The sequence below is a fragment of the Microcebus murinus genome, chromosome 21, assembly GCF_040939455.1.
Source record: "Microcebus murinus isolate Inina chromosome 21, M.murinus_Inina_mat1.0, whole genome shotgun sequence".
Classification (NCBI taxonomy): Eukaryota; Metazoa; Chordata; class Mammalia; order Primates; family Cheirogaleidae; genus Microcebus; species Microcebus murinus.
In genome coordinates this window covers 21,732,391-21,752,273 of record NC_134124.1, presented here as the reverse complement: position 1 = coordinate 21,752,273, position 19,883 = coordinate 21,732,391, and the positions used below count along the sequence as shown (strand labels likewise).

At 41.2% G+C, this 19,883-nt stretch overlaps 1 protein-coding gene across 4 annotated transcripts in view; it reads left to right on the top strand.

Moving 5' to 3' along the window:
- The window catches only part of HAVCR1 (hepatitis A virus cellular receptor 1), a 33,820-nt gene extending 19,436 nt beyond the window's left edge, over positions 1–14,384 (top strand). For 3 of the 4 annotated variants that reach the window (XM_020283654.2, XM_020283653.2, XM_012781597.3), the window contains 3 exons: positions 302–419; positions 3,148–3,184; positions 5,722–6,315. In XM_020283654.2, coding sequence (XP_020139243.2) covers positions 302–419; positions 3,148–3,184; positions 5,722–5,836 — 270 coding nt within the window. In that variant the 3' untranslated portion in view covers positions 5,837–6,315. Of the gene's footprint in view, positions 1–301; positions 420–3,147; positions 3,185–5,721; positions 6,316–13,532 lie in introns of those variants that run through there. The other variant, XM_075996247.1, reaches the window with a different exon arrangement.
- Positions 14,385–19,883: the final 5,499 nt, after the last annotated feature.

The window sequence follows — 19,883 nt, the reverse complement described above, 5'->3', positions numbered from 1 at the left end:
ACAATACATACAAACCCATTTAAAGAACACCATTTTAGTTTTGACAAATATATACACCTATATAAATACATCCCCAAGTAAGATACAAAACATTTTCATCATCCTAAAATAAATTTTGAATTTCAAATTCTCCTAGAATTTCACCATTAGTTATAACCCCATATCATTTGGTCTTACTTTTGTGTTCCAGAAGTAGCTAAGGTCCAGTAAAGATAAATGTGGCTGAGTAAGTTATTCTAGGAAATGTTTTCTATCCATAATTCTAACAAGATGCTTTTTCAATCTACTGATGTTTCCTTAGCAAGCGTCCCCAGCAGAAAATATGTGGATGAGCACTGCCACCAGTGAGGGACTCTATGTTGGACTCTCCCTTTCTGCCTTGGTGTTGCTTGCTGCTTTGGTTGTTATCATCACCAAAAGTAAGTCATTTCAAGATTGTTCCTAAGGGTCCACAGCAAAGGTTCTATAGCTAAATTTCCTGGGTTCAAGTAGCTCCATAGGGTATGTGATTTTGATATCACATGACTTCCCTATGTCCCCAAATCCTCATGTGTAAAACGCATATAGTAGCACCATCTATGTCAAGAGGCATGCGAGTTTTATATGCATTAGTACACGCAAAACACTGAGAACAGTGATTGGCACATGGTAAGTGCACAGCAATCTTAAACTGTCATTATTGTATTTAGTAATAGAAAAGATCCTTTCAATCATAAATCTTTATAAATCTCATGGAGCTTATATTATAGTGGATTTTCCCCTTAACATCATTTTTTTTTTTTTTTTAATTTCAGAGTATTACAGTGGTACAAAGGTTTTGGTTACATAAATTGCTTTTGTACAGTTTGAGTCAAATTTCTAAGTGTGCCCATCACCTGGATAGTGTGCACTGTACCTGTTAGGTGTGAATTTACTCCTCCCCTCCTCCCCCTTCCCACCTGGTTGATTTCAACACCATTGTTTTTTAACCTTTATTTTTTATTTATTGGCCCCCTACAGAGAAAAATTATATTCTCTTAAATTAAAGAGAATTAAATTAAATATAGTCATTTCTCAGTATTCTTGGGAGATTGGTTTCAGGACACCCATAAATACCAAAATCTATGGATATACAAGCCCCTTATATAAAATGATGTAGTATTTGCAAATAACCTGTACACATCCTCCCATATAATTTAAATCATCTCTAGATTACTTATAATACCTAACACAATGTGAATGTCATGTAAGTTATTGTTATACTGTATTTTTATCTGTATTATTATTTTAAAAAATATTTTCAACCTGTAGTTGGTTGAACCAACTAGTTGGTTGTAGGTACAAAACTCATGGATATGGAGGGCGATCTGTATTAAGAAATAAGTATTTGTTGGGTAGGGTTGGGATTTGGAAAGCAACACACCATTGTAATAGATAAGATTTGTTTTCTATGCCCCTCAAAATCTAATTTTTTTCCCTGTGGGGTTGATATGGTTCCAAAGTTTTACAATGGACATTTGGCAGAAGAGGCAAATGAAACATTGAGAGGGGAACTGGTTGCAAGACTACAACTAGAACAAAAATCTTCAAAAAGCAACCATCCAGGGCTTCATATCTCTCTTCTGCCAATCGTGTATGTGAGTGTGTGTGTAACCTGCCTCCCATAAAAGAACCAAATAGCTGTGTTTTTTTTTTTGTTTGTTTGTTTTTTTGAGACAGTCCTAAGACTCTGTTGTCCTAAGTATAGTGCCATGGCCTCAGGCTAGCTCACAGCAACCTCAGACTCCTGGGCTCAAGCAATCCTCCTGCCTCAGCCTCCCAAGTAGCTGGGACTACAGGCATACGCCACCATGCCCGGCTAATTTTTCTATGTATTTTTAGTTGTCCAGCTAATTTCTTTCTATTTTTTAAGTAGAGACGGGGTCTCACTCTTGCTCAGGCTGGTCTCGAATTCCTGAGCTCAAACAATCCTCCCGCCTCAGCCTCCCAGAGTGCTAGGATTACAGGCGTGAGCCACCGCGCCCAGCCCACAAATGGCTATTTTGCAAGACACTGTATTTGAACCTATTACTGATCTGTTTCATTGTTCCTGGGCGGAGTTAGAAAATTACGAGTATGCCTAGCAAATCTGAGGAAGTTTCCACCTAATTATTTTATTTAGAACTTGGTCAGTCAAAATGATTATTTAGAAATTGGGTAAAACACCTTTTAGAGAAGTTCACACTTTCCCTCTGAAGGTTTGATAATTGAGTATGCTGAAGTGAACTGACAGCAGACAGAGTAACAGGAGAAAAGGCATGCATATTGCGTGCACATGCGCACAGGAGCCACACAAAATGAGACTCAAACGACCCAATGGCTGAAGCTTAAATGCCCTCTCCATGAGGGAGAGGGAAGTGGAGGGTATAGGTAATCTTAGAGGAAGAGTAAAGGATTCGTAGGGGAGACAAATGGGCCCAAAGAACAGACAATAACCTGGGACAAAGTTCTTCTGGGCTGTGGGTATGTTGTCACCTCTAGTCTACCTTCCTGTAATATGCACCCATTTCTCTGGGGGAGGGATGCACAACGATTGAAAATCTGGAAGATGTGGCCTAGAAGTAGAGCAGGGAACTTCAGAGAAAGCCCTTCCCTGCATTCACTGCTCCCCAGGTGCTCTTAGTTTGAAATCCAAAGCAGCATGTTTTGAGGCATTGTTTTCTGATCCCCAATAACCTCAAATATGCTTTCCTCCTTACCTAAAGCAACCCTTTATTGCTGTCTTAAGGAGGGGGTGACTGGTAGTGCAAAAGTCTGGAAAAGGTATCCTTCGATAGGCGTGAGCCTTGGCATGGCCTGTGTCAGTCCTGGTTAATGCCTGGTCTCCAGCAGCCCATCAGAAAACTCTCTCAGTGTTTGGACTGGAAGAAAATGTAACAGTCATATTAGTGTAAATCAAGGTGTGTGGATGAGAACACCAAACTACTTGTGAAGATGAGATTCTGAACAAAACAGGGATTGTCTGGGTTCAACAGATTCAAAAATAGATATGGGAAGGGGTTACCTGAAGTTACCAGGGAAGGGTCCGAGTAACAACAGAAATAATATACTTGGTTGGAAGAAGATAGTATGGACTCTTGCTGTCATGTTTAATTGTTTCTTCAACTTCTCCCTGTCCTCCCAATATAGAGTGTTTCTACATCAGAAAGAAGATGCCACAACTAAGGTGAGCTTGAAAGTGTTTGTGTCAACACCATTGGATGTTCCTACTCTAGTAAGATAAAGAGAGATTTCTATTTCTTTCCACTTTTTCTTCTAAAAACTCTATTTTATATCCTGGATCCTGAAAAGCTAGATGAATGAGCACCTCCGTTGCTGTTCATACCTTCCAGTGATATTTCCGCGTTCTGTGTTTCCCCAGAGCTGTGGTGGGGCTGGCACAGGGGGAACACTTCAGTCCTCCCCTCTTAGAGCAAGAGAACTAAATTGCACATTTTGCTTGATGGGGCTGAGCATGGAATGAGTTGTTTGGGTTTGTTCTTTTATTTTGTTCAATGTTTTGTTTTGCTGAGTGTTTATTGAGTACTGATAATAATCCAAAGAGATGAACAAAACAGATAGAAAACATATAAGCGAATAAACATGGTCCTTTTAGGTGATTTCAGACAAACACAATGGGGTCTATAGAGCAGGGTGAAGGGCTGTTTGAGTGAGCCCTGAGGGAACAGAAGATTAGGAAGAAGATAATTCCTGGCTGAAAGGGCAGGAAGTGCAAAAGCACTGAGGTAGGGCAAATGCCTCCAGTTCTCTACAGCTCCCATCATCCCCTGCTGCACCATTGCCAGCTCCCATCATCCCCTGCTGCACCACTCATTTATATTAGTTGTCTGGTCATGGAGGCACTTGAATTTACTATCTTGGTGAGGATCTTTCAGTCTACCCTGCAACCCAGTTAAAACTTAAATCCCCTTTACTGCCTCTCTGCCATGGGGCTATTGGTCCCAGTCGGCCCCACTGCCTGTAAATGGCAGGAGACAACTACTTAGTTCTAAAGCCAGCTAGCCTGCTTTGTTTAGTTCCAGTTGGGCTTTAAGCAAGGACTTTCTTTGATTCAAAATCTATCCCTCTTAGGCTACTTTGCATCAATCCTCGTTCTCCTTCATTGGATGTTCACACACAGACTTAACTACGTCCGAGTAGTTAAGTTTCGTCCGATTACCTGAGCCATCCACAGAACGTTCTTTGAGCAGTGCCCAGCACATTGTAAGTGCTCAATACATGTTGGCTTTTGTTATTGCAATCATGCCCTTCACAGCAATAAAGCGAGCACTATTCCCACTTTACAGATTGGAGAACAGGTTCAGAAATGTTCAGGGGCCTCTAAAGTCAAGCTCACAGTGTATAAAGGGCTCTATCTCTGGAGCCCATGCTCCTAAGTAGATTTGATTAACTGTTTCTGAAAAGTGAAAAAGAAATGTTCCATTCTTTTAGTTACTTGATTTTTGTTCTTGCACTGCCAAGTTTTTTTTTTTTTTAAAGATTCATTTTTTCCCATCTAATTATAAAGGAAATATTGTAGAAAACATAAAGTATCAAAAGGCAAAAAAAAAAAAAAATGCACCACTGAAGGAGTATTTTCTCATGACATTACCTTTTTGGCCGTTACATCACACTGACTCATTTAAGCTTATTGACACCTAAACTAAGTGTTTTCACACATGTCTAACTGACGCATTTAAGGACAATCGAGGAACTTTATCTCTCTTGTTCTTTTAAATACATTCAGTGTTGGCATGTTCTTCATCTGTGGCTGGATGAAGATTCAGGTTCCATATTTTTTGAGCCAAGATTTGGTAATGGAAATAGTCACTATATGCAGATTTGAAACAACCAGCTACATCAAAATGCCACACAAGTTAAACTTGGAAGGCTGCTTTCTTCCATGAGTTGTTCGTCTACTCTTTCTACTTATTTCTATAAAGCCCACACATCAGTACACTGACTACCCTCAAATAACGTGATATACAGAACAAGCTCTCCAAGCGACTGCATTAAAGCCCCTCTCGTAATTTGATGTATAAGGCCAGCACACAAAACACCAATAGCTCTCTCCAAAATATTAATCTCTTAATCTCCAATGCCTGACATTTTTGTACATTTGGTCTGTGTGAGTGTGTGTGCTATAAAATAATCTAACCCTAGCCTTTGAACTTTGGCCATGAGACACAGTAAAATTTTGAACACCATGATCCAGTATACATGTGTGAAACGGTGCTATTTTACTACATTCAGTATTTTTCTATTCTATGTTTTTTTTCTTAAATATAGGATGGAGATAACTAAGTAGATTTAACAACACTCTCTAAAGAATCACAATCCACAGTTGGAAAAAAAACACCAGTCAACCGGTTCTGGGCCAACCACATTTGAAAATATGCATCTTGATTTAGTAACTTACTTTGATGTCAGATATCTGTCTTTAGATTTTTCATTTTTGTATTCTATTATGTGAGTTTTCTGAAAGACACCAGTCTGAGTTTTTTGAATGCTTTTTAGATTGTGCTTATTATACAGACTTCTCTGCAATACTCAGGGCTACACTTCTCACAACTCCAGAAGGCTCTATTGATTTCGTAGTTTGTATGAAGGACTCCTAGAGTCACAAATACCCAGTCGTCCTAATTATAAACAAAAATGCTTCTCATACTTTAGAAGTAGTCCACTTTTTTTCCTACTCATGTTATTCTTCAATTCTTTCTGCAGTATGGTTTCATTGAATGACTCTAAAATTGGAGCTTTGGAACATGCAGCTGAAAGGCGACTCCCAGCAGAAGACAATATCTACATTATTGACGATAATCCTTACGTCACAGATTAAGACCCAGTGGTGCTCTTTGAGGTTTTGTGCCCGTGACTGCAGATGACTGTGACCAGATATCACCCTATCAGGCTTCTTTCATACTCAAGGACCATTTCTCTGTGTCTGTTTCATGCAGTATTCCAACATGTCAGTGATACTGGATAGAGTCTAGCTCAAAACTGTGTATAGTCAACCTCGTTGCTAATACACTCCTAATATTTTATCCTAAAACTGAATTAATCTTTCTGATCATTGCAGTGCTGTCTCTCAAACGTGAACACTAGAATTGCATGTTCTCTTAAGTCCCCATTCATCCTGTCTCTATCAAAGAGAATTGTCATTGGGAATAGAAGAAATGAACTTTTGTCTTGGCCACCCAAAGCTGTCAAGAAGAGGTGAATAGGACATAAAAATCAGCAAATCTAATTTAAGACTTCATTTGGATGTATTTCATTATTATTTCATGTTTCTATATTATAACTCCAAATGTTAACATTTCTTAGTTTTCCAAGTGTTTCAAATCATAAAGGTTTTTATTTCCTCTATGTGGAAGTAGAAGTGAGTCTAATTTCACCATAACAAATACACTTGTTTTCTCATGGCTCTGGAAATATGATGCATCAAGTGCCTGATCCTGGATCAGGATAGCTATTTTAGCAGTCAAAAGAAGCTACAGCAGTGAATATGGACCAAGTTGACAGTAAGGGGAAACAATCATTTTCCATGTGATTCAACACATTTATGCTATTTTTACTACACTTGTGCCACGATGCTAGTTATTCATGTAAACAGCCACCAGGCTCTCTGTACACTAATTTTTAGAATGAGGCAGTGCAGAGATCACTTATTCTATTTTATGGAATGAAGTATTGCCCAATTCTAGAATTGCAAATAAAGCTAAATGAAATTTTTAAACTAAAATAAAAGAAGAAAAGAATGAGGCAGTGCAGAAATAAAACGAATAAAAGGAGAGAGTAGGCAAAAAAGGATTTCTGCCTTAGAAAAGTTATATGGCAAATACAATAGTATTTGAAAGTGTCAGTAGTAGTTTCATCCTAAATTCTAAATTTCCTCCAAACCACTTTTATATTTAAAACTGTTTCAGAAAAGTGAAGAGCGGGTCTTTTTAAATATCTAGTCAATTCCAATGTTATTTTTTTCACAGTTCAGTTAAACTTTTAGTTTTGCCAGGAGAGTTAAACAAATGTTTATTATCAGGATATCTTCAGTCACTGGTATAATTATACCAGCGTTCAGAAGTATAGATTTTTAAGGACTAGATTTATCAGAAGAGAAAAATTTCTGCATGAACTAAGGCTGGATTTTAATTTGATTTTCTATTTGAGTAAACCCTGAAGTAATTCATCCTCGAGCTTCAGAGCTACTCCGCCATAGTGGTGGTCTAGGAGTACAGGATGCTCACTTTATGAAGACAACATTTTTCACACTGATCTGCAGAGTTCCAGGAAATTGATAGGTTCCTGAAAGTTCTGTGGGCAACTAAGATTGTGATACACGGTATTCTGGGTTTCCCAAATGGTGCCAGGCTGATCTGGTCTAAAAATTCATTTTGTTTAAACCAGAGTGTTTTCTTGAATTTGAGATAATGTGCATAAACCTGAAGATTTGAAATTAAAGCCCAGATTTGTAGCTTCCCTGGAAATACTTGGCAAGATTGGACTGCATTTCTATGGACTCAGGGCCCCAATGTTGGGGCCACACCCTCTAGCCATCAAGTCCTCGCCTTCTCGACCTGTTCATTTTTGTCACCCTATTCTCCATTCCCTTCCTGGAGCTTTCTGATGCTCATTAAAGGCTCTGGGAAGGCTGGGTGCAGTGGCTCACACCTGTAATCCTGGCACTCTGGGAGGCTGAGGTGGGTGGATTGTTTGAGCTCAGGAGTTCGAGACCAGCCTGAGTGAGACCCCGTCTCTACTAAAAAAAATAGAAAGAAATTAGCTGGATAACTAAAAATATATAGAAAAAATTAGCTGGGCATGGTGGCACATGCCTGTAGTCCCAGCTACTTGGGAGGCTGAGGCAGGAGGATCGCCTAAGCCTAGGAGTTTGAGGTTGCTGTGAGCTAGGCTGACGCCACGGCACCCACTCTAGACTGGGCAACAAAGTGAGACTCTGTCTCAAAAAAAAAAAAAAAAAAGGCTCTGGGAATTTGGTTAACTTTGTTTAACTCACCGATTCCAAAACTTGGTTGAACATGTGAGCACAGTGACTAGTGGCATTCTGTGAAACAGAATATATGGGGGCTTAGTGCAGTATACAGGATTAAGAATAGGCCCTGAGTTCTAATCCTAACTCTTAGCAGTAACACCGGATGATGTCAAAGCAAAGTGTTTTTGTGCCTAATTTTTTTTCATCCATTAGATATAATCAATTCCATACCTAGTAGGGTATATAGTGGTATTTCCAATGAAATGTTTCTTGTGAGAAATCTTTGAAAAGTAAAAAACACTATGTAAATGCAAGGTTTATTTTCTTAGTAGACGTTGTAGTGATAGAAGATAGAGTATTAGTGCTCGGTAAATAATTTCAATGGTGTTACTTAAGTCTCTTGCTGTATGGTATCTTTTTTTTTTAACTGTTGCTTTTTTGAAAAAGTTGAGTAGTTTGGCTATCATCTTATACTATAGATAAAATTCATCAATAACAGAATGAGTAAGAGTGGAGGAAGGGAAGAAATTTAGTTAATATGCTTTTTTCCCCTTTGTAAATATATCAGTCTTATTGATCATACTGAATTTTATTTTTTGATTCTTGGAGATTCTTGTCTTTGATTCTTGAGATTCCATTACCTACTGTCTGTCTTGGGACATTAGGACACTGGTGGAATTAAGATCATATATTTAAACTTAAGAAATTTTGCACATCTTTAAGACGTAGCAGAACCGATTTTTCCCAGGTGTCTGTTAAGGTGGAATGATGTTATGAGTACGTGGCAGTGTGTGTTACTCTTAGTGGTTGTCTTGTTTCATTTGTATGTACATTCATTAATAAAAGTTGCTTTTTTTTTTTTTTTTTTCATTTTGAAAACTGACTTGGTATTTTCTCAGGCTGTCAGTTAGTTTGGGCCAGGCATCTTCAACTTGTGGACTCCTGGGACAAAGTCAAATTGGGTCAGAATTTGTTGAGAGTCAAGCAGGTACCATGTAATCTTATAGGTGCTGGGGATATAGAAGAGAACAACTCTGAGCTCCAGTTCCGGAGGAGTGCTGATTGAGCAGGGAAGAAGTACAAAAACCATTATTTCTGGTACTGAGTAATGCTTAGGAGAAAGAATATTGCAATGGAGCCTGGCTTCTGAACTGTGGCATTTGGGACCAGAGCACTCTGTTGTAGGGGGCTGTCCTGTGCCCTGTGAGATCCTCAGGATCGTGCCTGGTCTCCACCCACTGGATGCCAGTCACACCCTCCAGTGGCAACTGACATCTCTTGAGGGGCAATATCACACCTGGTAAGAGCCACTGTGGTAGAGCATGTCTGGGCATGGACAGGAAGTGGTACAGCTTTAGCTGGTTGGTCAAGGGCTGCCTCTGGGAAAGAGGTGACATTTAAGTTGAAACCAAAAGAAATGTCTAAGTAGCAACTACATGAAAATCTGGTGGAAAGGATCCATGAACTGCAAAGGGCTTGGGGCAGGAAGGAGCTGTGTATTAAAAGAGGAAGTTGTGTACCAAGGACTGGAAAAGGCAGCGAGCGAGGAGGGGTGGAGAGATGGATGGCGTGTCTGTCTGGCCAGGTGCTGGTGGAAAGGGCTCTATGACACGTCTGTTTCAGAAAAGAGTCCCACTGTAGGCAAACAAAGCACGTTTGCATATTAAAGGTTAAACCTAACACCCACCACCTAATTATATTTGAACATCTTTTTTTTTTCACCTTAAAATAACCTTTATTTTTTTTAAAGTCAATATATGCAATATAGGAAACTGAAAAACACGAGAAGCAAAGAACAAAGTCATCCACAATCACAAGCATTTCACAGTTGGACATGTACTTCTAGATCCTGACACATACACAACATCCAGTTTTATGGGATTGACATAATACAGTATGCATCATGCTTTTTCACACATCATGAATATTTAGCAATGGAAAATCCCAAAGCTATGTGAGTATTTGGATAACCAAAAATACACTACACCAACTGAATCTGTTAGGAAAAAAATGTAATCCTGCCTTGTATATCAGGACTTGTTCATTAGGTTGGCAGCAGAGGAGCAGAAGGAAGTATGAAACGAGAGAAGTATGCAGATGTGTTCATATTTACATTTTGATGATGGCCATTGATGTGTATGCATCCCTTTTGGCTATACTATAAGACTATATTCAGTAATTCAATAGAAACATACCTTCTTGCTAATACTTTAATGATATAGATCTGATAATGAATTCTCTTAGAAACATTATAGTGTTCTCTATTGCTTTATGTTTGATTTTAAATTGAGCATTAAGGGAATGAAGTATTTTAATCGGAACTCTGCCAGTACTTTTATCTAGAGGCCTGTTGCCATTTTTGTCTTCTATGAACATCTTTTAATGTGCTTCAGTGATGCTGTTCTGAGTTCAGGTATGGCCCCTTGCAAAAATGTCAGCTTAGCTGAGGTGACAGAAAGGAGTAGAGGAAGGAGAGGGAGAGAAGGGCACAGCTTGGCAGCAAGGGGCTTAGCACAGGGCTGTGAGAGGCACCAAGGCCTGAGAAGAGGGATCTTGGAAAGAGGAGGGAAAGGGCACCAAAGTTCGGCTCTCACTGATCTGGGCTCAAACTTGCAGCTCTGAGAGGCAGTGGTGGGGTGGTGTAACAGCTGACTTTAGTTGGTCCACAAATGGATTTTTAAAATAGCTATGTATTTTAATGTGCATTTTTTTCTCCTTTCCCCCCGTTTTTTGGTGATGGTGGAGGGGAACACTGTGTCCCAGGCAGGAGTGCCGTGGCACCATCTAGCTCACTGCAACCTTGAACTCCTGGGCTCAAGTGATCCTCCTGCCTCAGCCTCCCTAATAGCTGGGACTGTGGTGCATGCCACCACAGCTGTCTAATTTTTTCTATTTTTAGTAGAGATGGGGGTATCACTCTATTGCTCAGGCTGTGATATGAATCTTTTTTTTTTAAGCTTCAAATCCATGATTTAATGGACATTGATTAGGATAACTAAAACTTTAAAGTTCATTAATGTAAAATAATATGAGTGAATAATAGCAAAAGGGCAATGTGAATATGGCAAAGGTTATGTAGATTTCTGAAGTTGGGGAGGCAATAGATTAGTTCAGCGGGGAGCTTGTTAAAATACAGAACAGATTCCTGGGCCCCACTCCTAAAGATTCTGATCAAGTATGACAGATGAGACCTTAGAATTTTTGTTTGTTTAAATGACAAGAAGCAAATGACTACAACTTATTTTACCTTTAAAAAAAACCATTCAGATTTCATGAGAGAATATGTAGAAATAAGAGCATACATGATAATCCTTCATTTCTACTTATTTAAGACGGAAATCTCAAAAAGTGAACACAAAAACTTTATTTGTGGGGGACTGTGTTCGTGTTGTGCTGCCCCTTTTGAGGCTAAATAAGATTATTCAGTGAAATCCCCCAAATATAGGAAAACCCTAAAAAGTGTAGAGAATAAACACTTAGACTGGTTTTTATGGTCTAGTTTGTCAATGTTTCTTCTAGATTCACAGTGCTTTCTGGAAGGAAAGGAATGATAATTTGTCATTTGATCTCCCTCTGATCAAGGTCTTCTTTCATCAGTCACTCACAGTTTCGGAGGGTTTCAGGGTATTTATCTTCCCAAGACTTTCTTTCTTCTTTGACTCTTGATCACATCAGATTTTCTAAGGAGCTAACATAGCAAAATCGATTGTTCCACCTACTGTAAAAGTAATGGCAGCCAACTATGTGGGGCTGAGGGGGCACCTATAGTCCCAGCTACTGGGGAGGCTGAGGCAGGAGGATCACTTGAGCCCACAGTTTGAGGTTGCAGTGAGTTATGATGATACCACTCTAGCCAGGGGGACAGAGAGACCCTATCTCAAAAAAAAAAAAAAAAAAAAAGAAAAAAGAAAAAAGTCCTTTTACAAATCTACTTATATGGCTGGATCAGAGGAGTCTATGTGAACCTCAGTGACTCTCCAGGACTGGTAATTTGTAACCACGGTTGCACATTAGAATCACCTGGAAAGGTTGGACAACTACCCATGCCTAGGCCAATTGAATCAGAATCTCAAGAGGTAGGAGACACAGGTATCATTATTTTTCAATTTCCCCAGGTGGTTTCTGATAAGGGATTGAGAACTGCTGACCTAGAGAGACTTGGGGAAGGGAGATGCCAGACAGCATGTTTCACGTTCTGTATGTCAAGTGCTCTGGAAGGACATCAAAGACACAGAATAAAACAGGGAGCTATCAACAATAGGCTACTGCAGGTGAACAACCAAGAAGGGAAAAGAGCAAGAGGTTGGTGACTACCGATCTGTCATATGTCTAGCTTTCATGACAACAGCATTGTATTGTTGGTAGCCCTGGAACAAGAAGTCTGAATGCTGCCATGCTTTTGGAAAGCTTCCCACGAAGCTGGTTCGCAGCTGTTTAGCTGACTTTGTTTCTGCATCTCCTAAAACCTAAATGTTTCCCTCCACAAACTGTACAAATAAGCAGAGAAGAAAGTCCCCTTTGGACTGTGAGGAAATGCTCCAGGGTAACCTCTTTTGTTTTGTGCTGTGGATAGCTGCGATGGGGCTTGCTGTGTCTGGCAGTCCCTGCACCTGCTTGAGCAATAAAGTACTCTTTTTTTTTTAATAAAGAGACAGGATCTCACTATGCTGCCCAGGCTGGAGTGCAGTGGCATAGCACAGGCGCAAGCATAGCTCACTGCAGCCTGGAAATCCTGTGCTCAAGCTATCCTCCTACCTCAACCTCCTGTATATTGGGACTGTAGTCATGTGCCACTCTGCTTGGCTCCAAAAAATGCTTCCATGATGACGGATTTGCACATTACTTAGTGGCATTTATTTTTTTAGAGCCATTTTAGGCTCATAGCAAAATTGAGCAGAAGGTACTGAGAGTTTCCACATAACCACCCTCCCCACCCCAGCACTTACACACAAAGTCTCCCCATCGTAAACATCCCCCACCAGTGTGCCATATTTGTTACAAATGATGATCCATCATTGACATTTCATTATCAACTGAAGTCCATAGTATAAATGAGGGTGTATGCTTTGTGTTGTGCATTCTATGGGTTTTCACAAATGCATAATGGCATATAGCCACCATTACGGTATCATACAGAATAGTTTTACTGCCCTAAAAACATCCTAGATCCACCTAGTCATCCCTTCCTCTCCCCAAATCCCCGGCAATTCCCGATCTTTTACTGTTTTGATAAGGGAAACCTCCTATTATTTAATGCATCAGGCACTAGAGACCCCATTTTTTCTGGAAGACCCACATCAGCATAATATTAACCTGTTTTCTGGCCTATCAATTAGTCTCTTGCCTGGCATCAGCAGAACACTAAGTCTGTTGCCTGGCACATCAACATAATATTAACCTATTGCGTGACACATCAACTAACCTACACCTTATATCCTACCCCTCGGACCATCCCAACTTAATAAAACTGGAAAAAATCCGGTAGATGGTGCTCAGAATTTGGTGGTGAGACCTACTCTCTGAGTGCCGCTCTGTTTGTCCTCAGGACCACCCGCTGTAACACTTGCTGTAACATTTTGGTTCCTTGACCGGGAAAAGTGACCTCGCTGGCCCCTTGAAGCCACCGGTTCAGGGACTGGCACCGCAGGCGATGGGCGGGACCTCAGCGACAGCAGTGAACTGGCGCCAACCGCCATTTTGTGGAGTATCTCCGCTCCTGGGAACTTCCCCCGGCCTCAGGGGCCCGAATTCGCCCGGACTCGCCAGAGGGAAGGACAAGTCAAATCAGGTCTGGAGTCATCGGACCAGGTAAGGTCCCCGAACCTGTCAGAGTCAGGCCTGTCAGACGGTCACCTCCTGAGGGCAGGGAATTCCCAGGGCGGGACCGTGAAACCTTGGCCTGTCTGAGTGAGTGAAGAGTGACCATTTGTGGGTTATGGCTACAGCTACGGAACCTGAGTGGGTCCTCACCTGCGATTCTGTGGTGGCGTCACACGGCATAATGGTGAGTCACTGCCCTAAAGGGAGTGACCAGGCCCAGAGTTTATATGGGTACACCTTTGCCAAGAGGCGCCTAAGTTCCGGAGAGGGACACAGCCAGGCGGACACCCGAGAGAAACTCTCTTTTGTGAGGAGTGACTGTTTGGGGTTCCACGGCTATGGCTACAGAACCTGAGTGGGTCCCCACCTGCAATTCTGTGGCGGCAATTCTGTAGGGCATAACGGTGATTCACTCCTCCAAAGGGAGTGGCCAGGCCTGGTGTTTGTAGGGTACACCTTAGCCAAGACGTGCCTAAGTTTCATGATGTCTGGCTAATTTTTCTATTTTTAGTAGAGACGGGGTCTTGCTCTTGCTCAAGCTGGTCTGGAACTCCTGAGCTCAAGCAATCTTTCCACCTCGGCCTCCCAGAGTGCCAGGATTGCAGGTGTGAGCACACCTGGCCCAACAAATCTTTATAGAGAGATAAAGATAAAACCCTCTTTTGTAGAGAGAGGGTATTGCTATGTTGCCCAGGCTGGTCTCAAACTCTAAGCCTCCAGTGATCCTCCTGCCTTGACTTTCCAAAGTTCTGGGATTGCAGGCACAACCCACCACACCTAGCCACAAAATTTAACAAATTTTTATGAAGCATTTAACATACAGGGCATTGTGAAGATTTTAAGTAGGAGAAAACCTAAATGTGAATATTCAGATACCTTGGATTAAGAAATGTTTCTTAGCTATAACACCAAAAGCATGAAGAACCAAAGAAAAAATAGATAAGTTGGATTTTATCAAGGTGTAAAGTACCATTTGTGCATCAAAGGACACTATCAAGAAAGTGAAAAGATAACACAGAATGGGAAAAAAATATTTGCAGTTTGTATATATGATAAGAGTCTATTATGAAGGATTATGGACCAGCTAAGGGAGGAAAGAAGAAGGACCCTAAGGCCCCCAAAAGGCCACCATCTGGATTCTTCCTGTTCTGTTCAGAATTCTGCCCCAAGATCAAATCCACAAATCCTGGCATCTCTATTGGAGATGTGCCGAAAATGCTGCGTGAGATGTGGAATAATGTAAGTGACAGTGAAAAGCAACCTTTCATCACTAAGGTTACAAAGCTGCAGGAGAAATATGAGGAAGATTTGCTGACTATGCGTCTAATAGGAAGTTTGATGGCGCAAAGGGTCCCGCTAACATTGCCCAGAAAAAGGTGGAAGAGAAAGATGAAGAAGATGAGGAGAAAGAGAAGGAGGAGTTGGAGGAGGAGGAGGATGAATAAAAAACTCTTTATCTGTCTCGAATACCTTAGAGTAGGGGAGGGCCGTAATTGACACCTCTCTTCCTTGAGAAATGTCTATTGGCCTCGTTAGGTTTAATTACAAAATTGGGTTACAGTCATATCTTAAAGTGCTCTAGGAATCGTCAGTGGTTTACATAAAGTGGCCATGGGTGTCTGGAGCATTCTGAAACTGTATCGAAGTTGTACATATTTCTAAACATTTTTAAAATGAAAAGGCACTCTCATGTTCTCCTCACTCTGTGCACTTTGCTGTTGGCATTTAAAGATGTTTCTGGCATTTTTTTTTTTTTTTAATTTGTAAGGTGTTGCTAACTATGGGGTTATTGGCTAGAAATCCCGAGTTATCAACTGTACATATATGTAGTTTGTAAAAAGAGCAAAACGACGGAGACCAACTCCTGCTGTGCCTTGCTTGGCATTGAGGCTATGGAGATGGACGCTGTTTGGAGGGGCCGTAGCTCGGGGTGTGCACTGTGAGCTGGACCTGTTGGCATTGCAGCCGGCATCCATTTAGCTTCAGGTTGTCTTGTTTTTGTATATAGCAACATCACATTCTGCTGCTGTTTCTGGCTGTGGGCAAAGGGGGTCAGCTGGCATTAGAAGTGTTTGGTTCTTTTTTTTTTTCTTTTTTTTGTTAAGTGCAGAAGTTTTAAAATTGCTTGTTTTAAAGCAAACTGCAGCACTCTTCATTGTCAGCAAAGCGGAAAAGCCACTGCATCAATGAAAGTTCAAGAACCTTCCGTACTTAAACACATTTGCAACGTTCTGTTATTTTTTGTATTTGGAGTGCTGACATGTTTTTGAAGTCAAATAAACAGTATTACATTTTTTTTTAAAAAAAGTCTATTATCTAAAACATATAAAGAACTCTAACAACTCAACAACAACAAAAAGCAAACAAGTAAAAATAAGCAAAGACTTGAATGGACATATCTCTAGAGAAGATATACAAATGGCCAATAAGTACATGAAAAAAATGCTTAATGCCATTAGTCATTAGGGTACTGGAAACTGAAGCCACAAAGAGTATGACTTCATACCCACTAGGGTAGCTATAATTAAGAAAAAAACAAAAATAAACAAAAACAGAAAATAACATGTTGGTGAAGATGTGGAGAACCTGAAATTCTATGTTGCAGTTGTGAATGTAAAATGATGCAGCTACTTTGGAAAACAATCTGGCCATTCCTCAAAAAAGTTAAATAAAATATAGCAATTCTGCATGATCCAGCAATTCCACCCTTGGGTGTATACCTAAGGGGGCTGAAAACATATATTCATACAAAAACTTAAACACAAATGTTTATAGTAGCATTATTCATAAAAGCAAGGAAATGAAAACATCCCAAATGTTCCTAACTGATGAATGGATAAATAAAATATGGTATATCTATATAATGGAATATTAGTCATAAAATGAAATGAACCACTTGGGAGGCTGAGGTGGGAGGATCACTTGAGGCCAGAAGCTTGAGACCACCCTGGGTGACATAGTGAGATCTTGTTCTACAAAAAATAATAATAAAAAAATTAGCCTCAGGAGGCTGAGGTGAGAGGATCATATGAGTCCAGGAGTTGGAGGCTGCAGTGAGTGAGCTATGATCATGCCACTGCACTGCAGCCTGGGTGACAGAGTGAGACCCCGTCTTTGTAAAATGAAAAAATAAAAGAAAACAAAGAAATGAAGTACTGATTTATGCTACAACATAGATGAACCTGAAAAACTTTATGCTAACCGAAAGAAGCCCAACATGACAGGCCATATAGTGTAGGTACTGTTCTAGAAAATTCCCAGAATAGGGAAATACAGACACAGAAAGTAGACTAGTGGCTGCCAGGGGCTGGGCAGAGGGGAGAACAGGGAGTGACTCAGTGCTGTTGGGTGTTAAGGGGTTTCTTCTCAGGGTAATGACAATGTTCTGATATTAGTACTGATGGTCGTACAACTTTGTAAATATACTAAAAACACTTTAAATGGCTTAATTTTATGGTGTGTGCAATACACCTCAAAAACTTTAGTTTCTAGTTTCCTAATGATTAATGATGTTAAGCATTTTTTCACGTGTAGGAAAAAGACTTGAATTAATTGGTAGAGGGGCATGTGTGACTTGGACACTGGAAGAGAAAGGAATTTTTTTTTTTTAGTGGGATCCACTTACATGAATAGAATGGCTTAGACTGCGGGTATCCGGGCTTTGAACAAGGATCATGAATATGAGAATTTTATGAGATCACTTGACACAGACAAATTCCATTCTCAACTGTATCTCCTACCTGCTGCCTTCTATTGGCACCTTATGCTTTGCTTGTGAGCATGTTCAAATGCCCACATCCTTAACCAACAAAATGAAATGACAAAAGCTCCTAACATTTCCCTCGACCCTTTAATGACATCTAGCTGCTCCCCTTTCTCTTTCCTTCTGATACAAAGTTTCTGTTCCAAATATTCATTTCCCAGCCTTCCATTTACTCCTCAAATAAATGCAGTCTGGCTTCTGGCTCCACCCTTGCAATGAAGCCACAGGCAAAAGTTCAATGTAAGTGCAGTGGCTGTTTCTCAATCCTTGCTATACTCGACCCCACTGACCAGACAGACCATCTTTCTCTCAACTTCTCTTCCCTTTTGCTCTCAGGGAGTGGTGCCATTTAGCCTGGTACCAATTACCCCTCTGCACTTGTTCTTAGCAGTGGTGGCTGGATCCTCTTTTCCTGCCTCCTTAAGTGTTTATGTCCTCAATCTATTGCCTGCTTCCTTCTAGACATCTTCTTTTAGTGAGACCCCCAGATCTCTATTGCAGTCAGATCTCTCTCCTGGGCTTCAGATCCAGTTGCAAACTGCCAGCTGAGTGTCTCACAGGCAGCTGCAGCCTTCTGTGTCCAGACCTGAACTTAACATCGTTTAGCCCCTATTCCCACAAACAGCTTCTAGTCTAGAAACCATGCACCCTAGATCCTTCTTTCCTGCTTCATTCCTGCCCAAAGCTCTTTTTCCATCCGCTACAAAGAATGAGCACAGCCTGTCGATCATATTCCCTGACTGCCTTTAATCCATCAGCAGCCTGCCATTCCCCCCGCTGTGCCCTCAGTTCAGGCCTTGGTTAGCTTTGGCTGGATGACTGCGATGGCCTCCCCGTCCACACTCCTTCTTCCCTTACCCCCCTTCAGTTCGTTGTCCACACAACCCCTGCATATGCGTCATATTTCCTCCTGCTTGGGACTCTTAACCTCAGCACCTACAGAACTGATGCATCTTAATGTGACCCTGCCGTCAACCCCTGGTTCTTCCTGTTTTTTTTCACCTTATCCTCCAGACAAGCCAAAAGTCTCATCAGCCTCTCAACACGAGATGCTATTTCTCATTTTGCTCCATTGCAGGTTCTGGTTCTACTGCTTAGCATAACCTCGTGGAACTCGGAAACTCCCATTGGCCTGTCCATACCCTGTCCAGACTTCTCCTTTTCCTGACAGTCTTCTCTGCATCCCCCTCTGTGCCATTCAATACATCGTATGTGTCTTTGTTCTTGCATTCATCACAATGCACCGTGTGCAAAGGTCTTTCTCTCCTACTGTCCCGTGACTGCCTGGGGGACAGTTACTGTGTCTTATTCATCCCCTGGATGGCACGTAGCTGGCACTCAGTAAACATTGTTGAATATACGAACATTTGTCAGTTCTCTTTTGGTGTTTAGCAGCAAACCGCCATGGTAGATTACAGACAGCCCCGAATTCTTTTGTACTTGTGGTAGGCAGACTCTCAGATGACCTTTGGCGACCTGGCCTCCTGGTATTCACATGTGAAATCCCCTACTCATGAGTGTGGGCCAGACTAGAGATTTCCTTCTCACCAACAGACTACAGCAAATGAGACCACAACTTCTGTTTTGCTAACAGTTTGTCTATTGGGTCTCTCTCTTTCTGGCTTTGATACAGTAAGCCATCATATGGAGAGACCCAGAACTCTGGATGACAGGCAGCAAGGAGGTGAGGTCCTCTGTCTGATGGCTCATGGGGAACTGAGTTATGCCAACAGTCATGCCAAGTGGGCAGTGAGTGCATCCTTTGCCACTTGAGCCTCTAGAGGAGACCCCAGCCTTGACTGAGACCTTCTTTGCTTGCTTGTAAGAGACCTTACAGCAGAAGATCCAGCCAAACCATGCCCATGTTCTTGACCCATAGACACTATGAGATAATATATGTGTGCAGTTTAAGGTCATCATATTTGTGATATTTTTTTTACCAGTGATAGATAACTAATACAGTATCCTCCCATTGGCAGGTGAAGTCTAATTCCTCTTGCCTTGAATCTGGGTTAGTCTTAGTGATGCTTGCGCATCAGAATGTGGCAGAGATGATGTTATGGGACTTCTGAAGTTAGGTAGTAAGAAGGCTTACCTCTTCCACTTGCACCTCTTGGAGCACTTGTTCTTGAGGTGCTCCCTTTTTGAAGCTTTTACTCAGAATTCAGCTGCCATGATGATAGTAGCATAAACCAGGAGGAAAGGCAGGGTAGATGCCCTGGTTGTCAGCACAGCTGAGTTCTCAGCCAAAAGCCAGCATCAACTGCCAGCTGTGGGAGGGAGCCATCTTGGACGTCCAGCCCAGCTGAGCCT